General features: G+C 53.1%; 1 protein-coding gene across 2 annotated transcripts in view; it reads left to right on the forward strand.

Moving 5' to 3' along the window:
- Positions 1-14,751, forward strand: part of Rasgrf1 (Ras protein specific guanine nucleotide releasing factor 1) — an 86,876-nt gene that overhangs the window by 59,925 nt on the left and 12,200 nt on the right. Inside the window, exons 16-22 of one of the 2 annotated variants that reach the window (XM_070042775.1) lie at positions 660-785; positions 3,819-3,989; positions 4,326-4,435; positions 5,093-5,205; positions 7,236-7,296; positions 11,492-11,595; positions 12,382-12,466. In XM_070042775.1, coding sequence (XP_069898876.1) covers positions 660-785; positions 3,819-3,989; positions 4,326-4,435; positions 5,093-5,205; positions 7,236-7,296; positions 11,492-11,595; positions 12,382-12,466 — 770 coding nt within the window. The remainder of the gene's footprint in view (positions 1-659; positions 786-3,818; positions 3,990-4,325; positions 4,436-5,092; positions 5,206-7,235; positions 7,297-11,491; positions 11,596-12,381; positions 12,467-14,751) is intronic. The other variant, XM_070042777.1, reaches the window with a different exon arrangement.

Consider the following 14,751-nt stretch of genomic DNA (forward strand, 5'->3'; position numbering starts at 1 on the left):
GAGTTCTGATGATCAAGGTTTCAAGTCAGCCTACGCAGATAAGTCTGAGACTTTTCTTTTTTTGCCAGTCCTGGGCTTGAACCAGGACCTGAGTCCCTGTCCCTGAGCTGCTTTTGCTCAAGGCTGGCACTCTACCACTTAAGCCACAGCACTACTTCAAGCTTTTTCTGTGTGTATGGTACAGAGGAATCAAACCCAGGGCTTCATGCATGCTAGGCAAACACTCTACCACTAAGCCACCTTCCCAGCCCTCTGTGAGACTCTTATCTCCAATTAACCAGAAAAAAGACAGAAGTGGAGGTGTGGCTCAAGTGATAGAGTGCCAATCTTGAGTGGAAAAAATGTTGGGGGAGAGCTCAAGGCTCTGAGTTCAAGTCCTAGTACCAACACAAAGGAAGAAAGGAAAGGAGGGAGGGCAGAAAGAAGAGAGAGAGAAAAAGGAAAATCCAGAGAAGTCCAGATACCGCAAACGCCCTGTTGGAGAGTCACCAGGTGCTGGGTGATGTGAAAGGTTCTGGTAAGGCCTGTGGCAAACCCAGCCATACAGCATCCTTCATTCAGGATGGCACTGACTGCTGCACCTTGCCGTGAGGAATTATAGGCAGGAATGTTCAGATCCAAGAATAATTAAGAATGGAAATCCCTCTCTTTCCTCCCAGACTCCGAAGTCTCTGTGAGAGAAGAGTCAGACGGAGACCAGAACCAGAGCGATGAAGGTGACACCGAGACATCGCCGACTAAGTCTCCCACAACACCCAAATCCATCAAAAGCAAAAACTCTTCAGGTGCGGGTTAGGATTCCCGGGGGGAGAGGGGGTCAGGTTGGCCTTGGCGGCTGCGTGTGGTTTAGGGTGTTTTGTCTTGTACTGATTTCTAGGACTTGAACTCAGGGCCTTGGACTCTCCCTTGGCTTTTCCACTCAAGGAAAGCCACACATCTGCTTCTGGCTTTTTGCTGGTTAACTGGGCCAGTCTGAGCTAGCTTCGAACTGTGATCCTCAGATCTTACCCTCCTGAGCAGCCTGGGTTACAGGTGTGAGCCACCAGCGCCCGGCTCTGTGCATTTTATGAGTGACTTCCACAGCAGGGACTATTCCACCGTTTCACAACCCAGAGGCTGTGGGTGCTGGAATGTAGGCTAGGTGGATTCTGTTTTTCTTCTGGACTTAAGCCACCCACCATTGACTGGAGTACGGCTCAGCCTCTGATTCACTGGCAGGGTACAGCACCCATGTCTTCCTCCTGGGAAAACTGGAGCAGTTGTGTTTCCTGGGATGTGTGGGATGTGTGTGTGTGTGTGTGTGTGTGTGTGTGTGTGTGTGTGTGTGTGTGTGGTGCGTGTGCTGGTACTGGGGCTTGAATCCAGGGCTTGGGTGCTGCCTCTTGGTTTTTTCACTCAAGACTGGTGCTCTACCACTTGGGTCACAGCTCCACTTCTGGCTTTTTGCTGGTCCATTGGAGATAAGAGTCTCACAAACTTCCCTGCCTGGGCTGGCTTCCAACCACTGATCCTCAGATCAGTCTTGTGGTAGCTAGGATGGCAGGCATGAGCCACTAGTGCCTGGCTTTTCAGAATCTTGATAGAATGCAGGTGGTAATCCAGGGTTTTCTCTGGCTGCAGACATTCTCTGATGCCCAGCTACAGCCTTTTTCTTAACTGGTTCATAGAGAGCCCAGGGGCTGAGCATGTAGCTCAGAAGTAGATCGCTTGTTTCCCATGTGCAAGGGCTCAGGTTCAGTCCTCACCATGCAAAAAAGAAAAATGCTCTGGGAAGTGGTGACACTGTCAACCCCACATCTCAGACTTAGTCCTAGGGGCTCAAAACCAGCCTAGCTGGGTACCAGTGGCTCACACCTGTCATCCTAGTTACTCAGGAGTCTGAGAATTGAGGATAGTGGTTTGAAGCCAGCCCAGGCAGGAAAGTCTGTGAGACTCTAGTGAACTACCAAAAAAGCTAGAAGTGGAGCTGTGGCTCAAGTAGTAGAGCATTAGCCTTGAGTGAAAAAGCTCAGGGACAGTGCCCAGGTTCTGAGTTCAAGCCCCACCACTGGGAAAAAAAAAAAAGGCCAGCCTGAGGCCGGGCCCTGGTGGCTCACACCTGTAATCCTAGCTACTCAGGAGGCTCAGATAGGAGGATCACAACTCAAAGCCAGCCGTGAAACTCTTATCACCAATAAACCACCAGAAATCTGGAAGTGGCGCTGTGGCTCAAGTGGTAAGAGTGCTTGCCTTGAGCTGAAGAGCTGAGGACAGTACCCAGGCCCATAGTTCAAGCCCATGACTGACACACACACACACACACACACACACACACACACTCACACAAAACTAGCCTGGTCCCTGGTGCCCATAGTATACCACCTGCCATCAGAAGGGCTCTGAGACCCCAAAGGTGGGAGAGCTCAGAGGACCCTGAATCCCAGGACAGCCCTACTGGCCTCATGCTTCTTTCCCTGGGCCCCAGGCCCACATACTGGGGTCAGCCCAAGCCCCAGACCCCCAGCTATCCAGGAAGTAGTGGTAACCTGTTTCTAGAGAGAAACTATTGGGTGCCCTCAAGCCAGAAAATAGCCTGTTCACCTGGCACCCATAGCTCCCACCTGTAATCCCAGCAACTCGGGAGGCTGAGATCTCAGAATGGAAGTTTGAGGCCAGCCCAAGCAGAAATGTCCATAAGATTCTTACCTCCAGTTAACCACCGGAAAAACCAGAAGTGGAGCTGTGACTCAGAATGATCAGAGTACAGGCTGGGCACCAATGGCTCACGCCCGTGACTCTAGCTATTCAAGAAGCTGAGATCTGAGTATCCCAGCTCAAAGCAAGCTCGGTCAGGAAAGTTCATGAATCTTTGTCTCCAATAAATTACAAAAAAAGCCAGAAGTGGAGTTGTTATTAAAGTGGGTAGGGCGCTAGCCTTGAGCAACAGAAGCTAGGGACAGTGTGCAGATCCTGAGTTCAAGCCCCAGGAATAGCAAAATTTAAAAAAAAAAGTTGCTGGGGTCACCTCTAATATTGTCAACATTTTTATTATTGTCACTGTTATTGCTATTAATAATATAACAAGACATCTATACAGCTTTTCATCGAATACATACTACTTTCGCGGATGCCAGCTCCTTTCAACGTTACATCCACCATTGGAAATTGCATTCCCCCTATTCTCCAGGGACTAAGGAGACTTGGAGAGGTTAAGTGGCTAGCCCAAGGTCACACAGCCTGTGAGGAGTAGGGAAGAATTTCCATGCAGGTGGATGGATCGTGAGTGGCAATGTGCTCACAGACTCTGTGCGTGCTGATGAGACAGAAGAAGCTCAGGATGCCGCCCGGGAACACAGGACCTAGAGCCACAGAGAGACCAAGAGGCTGGCATAGCAGCACCCTTCCCAGCCACTGCACTGCCAAGCACTCTCGTGTGGTGAAGGCTGCACACGTCCTGCTTTTGTTTTTGCCAGTCCTGGGCCTTGAACTCAGGGCCTCTTGCTGTCCCTTAGCTGTTTGTTGTTATTGTTTATTGAATGCGGTCATGGAGCTTGAACTCAGGGCCTAGGTGCTGTCCCTGAGCTTGTTTTGCTCAAGGCTAGCGCTCTACCACTTGAACCACAGCTCCACTTCTGGCTTTTTTTTGGTGGTTCATTAGAGCTAAGAGTCTCACAGATGTTCCTTCCCGGGCGGGCTTCAAACCACCATTCTCAGATCTCAGCCTCCTGAGTAGAGAGGATGGCAGGCGTGAGCCCCCAGTGCTCATGCGGGCCCGGCTTTGTGGCTGCCCGAGGGATGGGCCGGGGAATGACTGAAGGCTGGTGCCCTTCTCTCTGCAGAGTTCCCCCTCTTTTCCTACAACAATGGCGTGGTGATGACCTCGTGTCGGGAGCTGGACAGCAACCGCAGCGCCCTCTCCGCTGCCTCTGCTTTCGCCATAGCCACCGCGGGAGCCAACGAGGGCACCCCGAACAAGGAGAAGTACCGCCGGGTGTCGCTGGCCAGCACAGGTACGCGCGTCCCTGCTCACAGAGCCTCCAGGCACGGACCCCAGGGCACTGGTGCGGGGGAACCCCCGGGGCCCATGATGGCCCTGCATTGGGTATTTACCACACTGGGGATTTGGGCACCAGTGGCTCACACCTGTATCCCGGCTACTCAGGAGGCTGTGGTCTGAGGATCATGGTTCAAGGCCAGCCCAGGAAGGACAATCTGAGACTTCCAATTAACCACCAAAAAAGAGCTAGAGTTGGGGGGCAGAGGGCCTCCTGATTCATTGGGTCTGGGAGCTGAATGAACCTAGACAGGAGTCCCCCCACCCACCCCCACCTGCCCTCATCTCCCAGCAGGCTTTCCCCCTGACCAGCGCAATGGGGACAAGGAGTTCGTGATCCGCCGGGCAGCCACGAACCGCGTGCTCAATGTGCTGCGCCACTGGGTCTCCAAGCACTCGCAGGTGGGTGAGACCCCAGCTCACACCCAGCCCCGCCGGGTGGGCTTCAGGGGCCCCACAGGGTAACTGGCCACCTGGAGCTTGCTGTGAACAGCAAAGGGGGTCAACAGAAGAAGCCCAGGGGCAGCACCGCACCCTGCCCCATGAGAGAGTCAAGGACAGTCACCCCACCTGGGGTCACCCCACCTCTGGCGGCCTGGGGCACAGCAGCTGAGAAATGGCCCTTAGTTGTGCCCCAAGGGTCTCATACCTCAAAGTCTCAAAGTAAGCCGGGCACTGGTGGTGACCTCTGTAATCTCAGCTACTCAGGAGGCTGAGATCTGAGGATCGCAGTTTGAAGCCAGCCTGGGCAGGAAAGTCCGTGAGACTCTTAGCTCTAATGAACCATCAGACAGCCAAAGTGGAGCTGTGTCTTTATTGGTAGAGCACCAGCCTTCAGAAAAAAAAAAAAATCTCGTGGACAGCATGCAGGCCCTGAGCTCAAGCTCCAGGACTGGCATCAAAAAAAAAAAAAAGGTCTACCTTGCCCTGACTCGGTGAGGAAACAGGACAGCCACACTGGCATAGAAACACAAGCAGTAGCCCCCTCCTGCTGCCAGGCCCAGAGCATTGTCAGATGGCTCGGACATACTAGCCTGAGCCCCATCCCCTCTTCCACAGGACTTTGAAACCAATGAGGAGCTCAAGTATAAGGTGATCGGCTTCCTGGAAGAGGTCATGCATGATCCCGAACTCCTGACCCAGGAGCGGAAGGCAGCGGCCAACATCATCAGGTAAGGAGGGTGCAGATCCCAGCTCCATGAGGCCCGCAGGGCCCGGGACAGAGACAGGAGGAGGGGTTGCTCAGGAAGATGTGTCAGGGGAAAAATGACACAAGGACACGAGTGGCCAGTCCATCTGTCCATCCCCCACCAGACTTTGATTTCCTTAAGGCCTAAGCCTCACTGCTGGTCTGAGTACCTCAGTGAACGAGAACTGAATAAAATTACAATCGAGTCTCCTGTGGCTAGTGTACACCAGCCACCCCGTTTCTCACTGTAGAAAGTTCTGGTGCAGCCAGGTGCCAGTGGCTCACGCCTGTAATCCCAGCCACTCAGGAGGCTGAGATCTGAGGATCGCAGTTCCATGCCAGCCCAGGCAGGAAAGCCCATGAAACTCCTATCTCCAATGAACTTCCAAAAAGCCCAGAAATGGAGGTGTGGATCAAGTGGTAGAGCGTCAGCCTTAAGCAGAAATGCTCAGGGACAGTGCCCAGGCCCTGAGGTCTAGCCCCAAGACAGGCACTTCAAGAAACAAGCCTGGCACCAGCAGCTCACGCCTGTAATCCTAGCTACTCAGGCTGAGATCTGAGGATCACAGTTCAAAGCCAGCCCAGCAAAGGAAAGTCCGTGAGACTCTTATCTCCAATAAACCACCAGAAAACCAGAAGTGGCTCTATGGCTCAAGTGGTAGAGCTCTATCCTTGAGCTGAAGAGCTGAGGGACAGCAGGCCCAGAGTTCAAGCCCCACGATCCACCAAAAAAAAAAAAAAAAAAAAAAAAAGATATAGCTACAATACTCTATTAACAAAAATTAAGCCAGATACCAGTGGCTCCTGTCTATAATCCTAGCTACTCAGGAGGCTGAGATCTGAGGATCACAGTTCAAAGCCAACCTGGGCAGGAACATCTGTGAGCCTCTTCCATCCAATTAACCACCAGAAAACTGATGTGGCACTGTGGCTCATATGGTAGAGCACTAGCCTTGAGCTGAAGAGCTCAGGGACAGCATCCAGGCCCAGAGTTCAAGATCCACGACCAACTAAAAGAAAAAGAAAAGAAGAGAAAAGAGAGTGGGGCTGGAGGAAAGCCGGTCTGCTCTAGGCCTCAGGTGCACCTGTGCCCAGGCTGTCACCATGTATATGTGTCCCTGCAGCCAGGGCCACCCTCTACCCACCCCTCCCACCATGGCTCCCCTGCCACACCCCAGGCCTGGGCCTGCTCTTCAACCCCCACAGCACAGAGTGCATGGCTCTAAGTCCCCTCACAGCAGCAGGAGGCCTGATCGTCAAAGGGTCCACCGTGGCTTCTCACCACATCCCCTTCTCCCCCACCCCTGCACACATGGTGAAGCACCTGCTTCCAGTCCCACCTCTGGCCACCCTTGGCCATCTCCACTTCTCTGTGTTCCTCTGCTGGAACCAAGGCTCAGCCTCCAGCAGTCTCCAGCCATGCTGCTCCCCAAGCCTGGAGTAGCCGCACGCATGCTGGATGGCCTGCTACCTACGCAGCCAGACCCATGGGCAAATCAGACACGGCTCTGCCCTCCATACCCCCACACCACCCAGCTATCCTAGGGTCAGGAGAAGCATAAAGAACAGATCAGTGAAGAAGGGAGAGGAGAGGAGCTCTGAGGTGTGTGTGTGTGTGTGTGTGTGTGTGTGTGTGTGTGTGTGTGTGTGTGTGTGTGTGTGTGTGTGTGTGTGTGTGTCTGTCTGTCTGTCTGTCTGTCTGTCCCAGAGTTCGAATTCAGGGCTTGGGTGCTGTCCCTTAGCTTTTTCACTTAAGGCTGGCATTCTACCCCTTGAGCCACAGTTCCATTTCCAGCTTTCTGCTGGTTCATTGGACCTAAGAGTCTCACCGATGTTCCTGCCCAGGCTGGCTTCAAACCACAATCCTTAGATCTCAGCCTCCTGAGTAGCTAGGATGACAGGCGTGAGCCCCCAGCGCCCTGGGGTGGCGAGACCACCATGCTCTGTGTGCCTGGGCTGGGAGGGAGGGGTGTCTGAGGTTGGGCCAGGGTTCACCTGCCTCCTTTTCTGCAGGACTCTGACACAGGAGGAGCCAGGGGACAACCAGATCACATTGGAGGAGATCACACAGATGGTGAGCAGAAGGGTTCCACCTTCACCCCACCCATGACCCACGGATTCATCACTGCCCATGGCCACGTGCCACAGCGCCTGTGGCTCAGGGGTCAGCACATGGAATTCCCTTACAGTTCTGGAGACTGGGAGTGGGGCAGGAAGGAGGCGGCGGGGTCTTGAGCTCTCCAGAGTCTAGGAGCAGGGAGGGGAGAACCCTTCTTCACCTCTCCCCACTTCTGATGGTCCCATCCCCCTCCCCACCCCGCTCAGCTCACAGTTACATACACCACCGCAGTCTCTGCTGCCATGACTGCAAGGCCATTTCCTCCCTGTGTCTGTCTGTCTGTCTCCGTGGCCACATTTCTCTTTCTCATCAGGCCCCAAGTCAGATTAGATTAGAGCCAACCCAGCACCCCATCTTCACTTAATCAGAACAACAGTCTATTTCCACATAAGACCACATTAACAGGCACCCAAGGTTGGGATTTTTAGGGGGTGCCAGTCCTAGGGTTTGAACTCAGGCTCTAGACACTGTCCCTGAGCCTTTTTGCTCAAGGCTAGCGCTCTACCACTTGAACCACAGCGCCCCTTGCAGCTTTTTGGTGGATCATTGGAGGAAAGAGTCTTACGGACTTTCCTGCCCAGCTGGCTTCAGACCTCAGTCCTCAGATCTCAGCCTCCTGAGTAGCTCGGATGACAGGCGTGAACCAACCAACCTGGCTCCCCAGTATTCTTATCAGCAATGCTCCATTATCCCCCAGTGTTACAGATGGGAAAACTGAGGCTGGAGAGCTGGTGTTACCAGCCAGGGCCGTGCAAGGGAGGTAACAGTGCAGAGCCCAGCAGAGCCCCTTCCCCACCACCCTGTCCTGGACTGAGCCCCGTGGGTGGCTGTGCCCCTCCCAGAAACAGCCACGAGTAATGAATAGCCGCCTCCACGCCCTTCCAGAGCCCGACGAGGACCTGCCTCTCCAAGTTGCTGTTTGCACCCCCAGAACGTCCAAATGAGCCACACAGTGCTCTCAGCCCTGCTGAGAGCACAAGAGGAGGCACAAGACAGACTCACTCTAGCTAGGTACCAGTGGCTCACGCCTGTAATCCCAGCTACTCAGGAGGCTGAGATCTGAGGATCACAGTTCAAAGTGAGCCTGGGCAGGAAAGCCCATAAGACTCTTATCTCCCATGAACCACCAGAAAAATGGAAGTAGGGCTGCGATTCAATGTGGTAGAGCACTAGCCTTGAGCAAAAGAGCTCAAGGACAGCCCCAGGCCTCAAGTTCAAACCCCACAATCAACGAAAAGGAAAAAGGAGCAAGAGGGTTTTTTGCTCCCTTGTGAACAGTTGGAAGCCCTTCCAAAGCTGGCCCCGGCCCTGGCCAGGTCCCCAGAGCTTGCCAAGGGCAGACAGCCCCGGGGAAAGGCCAGTGCCCTCAGCAGAAAGAAAGGCCTCTTAGGAAAGATGGCAGAAGTTGTCAGCTCTGATCCTTGCTTCCCGGATCCCCCTCTCCATGCTCCACACCCAAAGCCCCCAGACCGTCCTGGCCCAGAGCTCATGTAGTCTCTGGAACGCTGGATCACACCTCCAGGCTGTCTGCCTGGATTCCCCCTGAGCCATCCTGGGTTTGCGCCCAGGGCTCTCAGGCCCTTCCTTCCCAGAAACAGCAGCTCTAGGGGCCTGGCTGCAAACTCAACCTGGGGAGGGGGGGGGACTCCATCCCCCACACCCAGGCCCTGCATGTACACTTCCCATCTGACCCTAGTGACTCAGCCAGGAAGCATTCTCCAGCACATCCAACCCCACACCCAGGAGCCACCCTCCCCTCCCCCCGGCCTTTGCTGTGTCCACACCACAGCACACAAGGCCTCCACCTCTGTGCCTCCGTGAAGCTGGGCTCCGGAATCCACAGCCAGGGCCTAGGGGCCCTCACTGTTGGCAGATAAACTAAGAAAGAAGGGGAAAATAGCTTGGAGGGCCACCCTGTCCCCCGGGTATGGGTGGACCACAGTTCACTTGGTTTTGCAGGAAAAAGGGCTTGTTTCTTGATTTTGTGTGTGTGCGCCCATCCTGGGGCCTGGGAACTCTCCCTGAGCTTTCGTGCTCAAAGCTACTGCTCTACCACTTGAGCCACAGCTCCACGTCTGGCTTTTTGCTAGTTCGTTGGGCATAAAAGTCTCACAGACTTTCCTGTCCCATCTGGCTTCAAATTGTGATCCTCAGAGCTCAGCCATGTAAGCAGCTGGGATTACAGGCCTGAGCACCAAGGCCTTACTTCCCATGTGATCAGTGTGGAGGGAGCACTTGGGCAGCTAGTGGGCCAGCAATAGGTTCATACAGGCTGGGTAGAGTGACAGGAGAAAGTGGAAGTCCTGATGGGGTAGGCAGGTCCCACTCTAAGTTACTCCTGCTGTATGGTGGCCTGTCCTGATTGGTCACAAGAGTACGGGGGCTCCTTGTTCCTGACTCCTTCCTCAGTGGACCAGCACAGCTGTCCCTGTCCCCTTCATTCTCCCTCCAGCCCCCTCCCCTGATCCAGCAGATCAAGGCAGCCTCCCTGCATCTGCCCCTCATCCAACCCCTGCCTACTGCCTGGCTAAGGTTTCTCTGAAGGTCAGGCACCAGTGGCTCACGCCTGTCAGCCCAGCTACTCAGGAGGCTGAAATCTGAGGATTGAGGTTCGGAGCCAGCCCAGGCAGGAAGGTCCATGAGACTCTTATCTCGAATGAACCACCAGGAAACCAGAAGTGGATCTGTGACTCAAAGTGATAGAGCGCTAACCTTGAGTGATAAAGCTCAGGGACAGTGCCCAGGACTGACCAAAAAAAAAAAGTGGAGCTGTGGGGCTGGGAAGGTGGCTCAGTGGTAGAGCGCTTGCCTTGCATGCATGAGGCCCTCAGCACCACATAAGCAAAAAGAAAAAAGCCGGAAGTGGCGCTGTGGCTCAAGTGGTAGAGCGCTAGCCTTGAGCTGAAGAGCTGAGGGAAAGTGCCCAGGCCCAGAGTTCAGGCCCCATGACCGAACCCCCCCCCCAAAAAAAAAGTGGAGCTGTAACTGAAGTGGTAGAGCACCAGCATTGAGCACAAAAGCTAAGAAACAGTTCCCAAGCCCTGAGTTCAAGCCCCAGGACTGGCATTTTTTAAAAAAGGACCTGCCAGGCACTGTTGGCTCATGCCTGTAATCCTAACTACTCAGGAGGCTGAGATCTGAGGCTTGCAGTTCAAAGCCAGCCTGGGCAGGAAAGTCCATGATACTCTCATCTCCAATAAACCACTGAGAAAACCAGAAGTGGCACTGTGGCTCAAGTGTAGAGCGCTCGCCTTGAGCTGAAGAGCTGAGGGACAGCGCCCAGGCCCAGAGTTCAGGCCCCATGACTGACAAAAAAAAAAAAAAAAAAAAAAAAGGACCAGGTGCTGAATACCCTTAGAGACCATGTCCACAGCTGACCCTGGGGTTCTGGGACATGGCAGCAAAGCACTGGAGCCAGATGCTTGTCTTCAGAGCCCAGGAAGGAGTATTGTCCCAAGAACTAAACACACCTAATGACTCAAAAGGAAATGTTGATCATGGTGGCACACACCTGTAGTACCAGCTAGCTACTCAGGAGGATGGGGAATCCAAGGCTGTCCCAGACAGGGCAAAAGTGAGACCTAATTTGAAAAATATATAAAGTGGCCAAGTGCCAGTGGCTCACACATGTCATCCTGTCTACCCAGGAGGCTGAGAACTGAGGATCACTATTCGAAGCCAGTCCATAGGATTCTTATCTCCAGTTAATCACAGAAAAGGCCAGAAGTGGGGCTGTAGCTCAAGTGAGAGAGCGCTAACCTTGAGCAAAAGGAACTCAGGGACCGTGCCCAGGCCCAGAGTTCAATAGATAAATAAATAAATAAATAAATAAATGTAAAGGGTTGGGGGAGGGGAGGAGGTTCAGTAGTGAAGCACTTCAGATCTTACCAATGATGGATGGATGGATGGATGGATGGATGGAAATTACATTGAGCCAGCTATATTTCTAACACAAATGTGCAGTCACAGCAGTTTTCAGATGATGGCCACTCTTGTGGGCTAGTTGCTGACCTCCTGCATGGGGTGGGTGGCAGCAGCTTCCTGCACAGTGACAGGCTCCACGCACACAGGACACAGGAAGCCTGTTCCCTCCTGACTCCCCATCCACCAGAGCCGAGCTGTGGGCCTGACTGCGTGCTTGCTTCCACAGGCCGAGGGCGTGAAGGCCGAGCCTTTTGAAAACCACTCAGCCCTGGAGATCGCAGAGCAGCTGACACTGCTGGACCACCTGGTCTTCAAGAAGATTCCATACGAGTAAGTGGATGTCCCTGTCCCCACCCCCATGCACACACCGCCTCAGACATTTTCAAGCTATCCCTGAGCAGCTCAGATTCCCCAACCATGGCATCCCTTCCTGCCCCATGGCCTCTCCTTGCCCATCAGCTGCACACACAGAAGCAGCACCTGTAATCCAGTTCCTAGTCTAGAGGTCTAGAGCATGTGTTCATGTGCATACGCACATGGAGAAAGGCGAGCTGGGCACCTGTGGCGCACGCCTGTAATCCCAGCAACGCAGGAGGCTGAGATCTAAGAGTTGCAGTTGGAAGCCAGCCTGGGCAGGAAAATCCATAAGACTCTTGATCTCCAATTAAGGAGCAAAGAGCTGGAAGTGGAGGTGTGGGTTAAGCGGTAGATCATCAGCCTTGAGGGGGGGAAAAAGCTAAAGGACAGCGCACAGGCCCTGAGCCATGAGTTCAAGCCCCACTACCAGCATAAAGAAAAAGAGGAGGAAGTGGCGCTGTAGCTCGAGTGGTAGAGTGCTCGCCTTGAGCTGAAGAGCTGAGAGACAGCGCCCAGGCCCAGAGTTCAAGCCCCACGACCGACAAAAAAAAGAAAAAGAAAACGAGGAGGGGGTGGGGAAGGGAAGGGGAGGGAAAAAAAAAAAAGAAAAATAGGAGGGGGGAAGGGAAGGAGGAGGAGGAAGAGAGGAGAAGAAAGCGGGGAGAGAGGAGGGTAAAGAAATCGTGCCTCCAGAAATGATCACCTCACAAAGCAGTGAAATGAGTGAGGCCATCCCAACCCAGCCTCGTGTCCCCGCAGGGAGTTTTTCGGCCAGGGATGGATGAAGCTGGAGAAGAACGAGCGGACGCCTTACATCATGAAAACCACCAAGCACTTCAATGATGTGAGTATGAGCGGCCGGCGGCAGGCCGAGGGGACAGGGCCTGTCCTTCTGTCCTTCTGACAGGAGCCAAGCCCTCTCTCATACCCCAGCCACCAGCCTCAGTGCCACCCTCTGTTAAATGGGCTGATCCTGGAAAAGCCACAGGTGAGCAAAAGGCAGAGTGGGGAAAGGAAGAAAGACTTGCCCACCGTGCTGATTTGGGAGGTAAGGGAGGTACAGGGGCTTGAACTCAGGGCCTCGTACTCTCACTTGACTTTTTGGCTTAAGGCTGATGCTCTACTGCTTAAGTCACATCTCTACTTCCGGCTTTTTGCTGGTTCATCAGAGATCAGAGGCTCACGGGTTTTTCTGCTGGGACTGGCGTTGAACTGTGATCCTTAGATCTCAGCCTCCTGAATGTCAGCTGCTCTGGCCCCAGCCCCCATGGCTTTTTTTTTTCCAGTCGTGGGGCTTGACTGTGGTCCTAGGGGCTGTCCCTGAGCTCTTCAGCTCAAGGCAAGTACTCTACCACTGAGCCACCTTCCCAGCCCCCATGGCTTTAATAAAGTATAAGATTGGCCTCTCAGAAAAGCATCTAAGAGACAGAGCATCCAGCCACTAGGAGGCCCCAAGCAGACAGCATAAAGGGCCCAAGCTGGCTGTGTAGAGGGCTGGCACATACACACACACACACACACACACACACACACACACACACACAGTATGTGCGTGCAAACGTCCACTCCCAGAAATCTTCTGGGAAATGCAGAAATATCACAGAGTTGGGCACCAGTGGCTCACACCTGTAATCCTAACTACTCAGAAGGTTGAGATCTGAGGATTGAGGTTCAAATCCAGCCCGGGTAGGAAAGTCTAGGAGACTCTTACCTCCAATAAACCACCAAAAGACCAGAAGTGCTGGGCTCTAGTGGTAGAGCACTAGCCTTGCACACTCAAGGTCCTGAGTTCAAGCCTAGGCATGGCAAAAAGGAAAGGAATGAAGGAGAGGAGGGAAGGAAGGAAGGAAGGAAGGAAGGAAGGAAGGAAAGAAGGAAGGAAGGAAGGAAGGAAGAAGCAAGCGATCAGCAGCACAAAGCCAGGTGCTGGGCTCACTCTTGCGATCCTCAGGAGGCTGAGATCTGAGGATCCCAGTTTGTAGCCATCCAGGGCTGGAAAGTCTGTGAGACTCTTATCTTCAATTTATCAACAAAAGTAAAGGGACAATACCCTGGTTCTGAGTTCAAACCCCAGAACTGGCACTGTATATATACTTTTTAATAATATATATAGCATATATAATATTTAAAATATAACATATAAATATGTTATAAATAACACATACTACATATTAAACATAAGTATATAATTTTTTTTTAAATCCAATCCTAGCAACCTGCCTATATTTGGTGGGGCTCCAAGCCCTGGATCCGAGGCCCCGCCCCATCCCAGGCTCGTGACAGCCCTGAGATCTTTGGCCTCGGAATCTTCATGCCAGAGTGTAATCATCACCATAAGCAGAGAGCCCTTGCCAGTGGCTGGGAACACATGAGTCCACTTAGCCTGTCAGCTGGCAACCCTAGCCAGGGGAGACCTGAGGAACACACCCCATCCCGGAACACCCCCGGCAGTCAGAGGGAAACAAGAAAGACTGGGTATACTCTCCCACAGAGGGCCGCAGAGGCCAGGCCCACAGAGCAGCCCAGCGACTCTCCACCCTGTGTGTCCTGCCGTGTGCCACGATGGAGCAAGTTTAATACAAGATCCCAAGTAAAGCCGGGCACAGCAGCTCACACCTGCCGTCTCTCCAGCTACTCAGGAGGCTGAGATCCCAGGATCACAGTTTGAAGCCAGCCCAGACAGATTTGAGAGACTCTTCTCTCTAGTTAAGCAGCAGAAAACAGGAAGCAGAGGTTTGATGCCGTAGAATGTCAGCTTTGAGTTAAAAGGCCAAGCCAGAACATCAGGCTCTTGAATGCAAGTCATGGTTCAAAGCCAGCCCAGAGAAGGAACGTTCACAAAACCTTTATGTCCAGTTAACCAGCAAAAGGCTGAAAAAGAGGGTTAAGTAAGTAGTAGAGCGCTAACCTTGAGCATAAAAGCTCAGGGACAGTGCCCAGGCTCTTGAGTTCAAGCCCCAGGACTGGCACCAAAAAAAAATTATTTTTGAGGTTTCTTAATGGTAAATTTCTTTCTTTTTTTCTTTTTTTTTTTTTTTTTTTTTTTTTGGTCAGTCATGGGGCCTGAACTCTGGGCCTGGGCGCTGTCCCTCAGCTCTTCAGCTCAAGGCTAGTGCTCTACCACTTGAG

The sequence above is a fragment of the Dipodomys merriami genome, unplaced genomic scaffold (assembly GCF_024711535.1).
Source record: "Dipodomys merriami isolate MVZ:Mamm:240054 unplaced genomic scaffold, mDipMer1.0.p SCAF_33, whole genome shotgun sequence".
In the NCBI taxonomy this organism is placed as follows: domain Eukaryota; kingdom Metazoa; phylum Chordata; class Mammalia; order Rodentia; family Heteromyidae; genus Dipodomys; species Dipodomys merriami.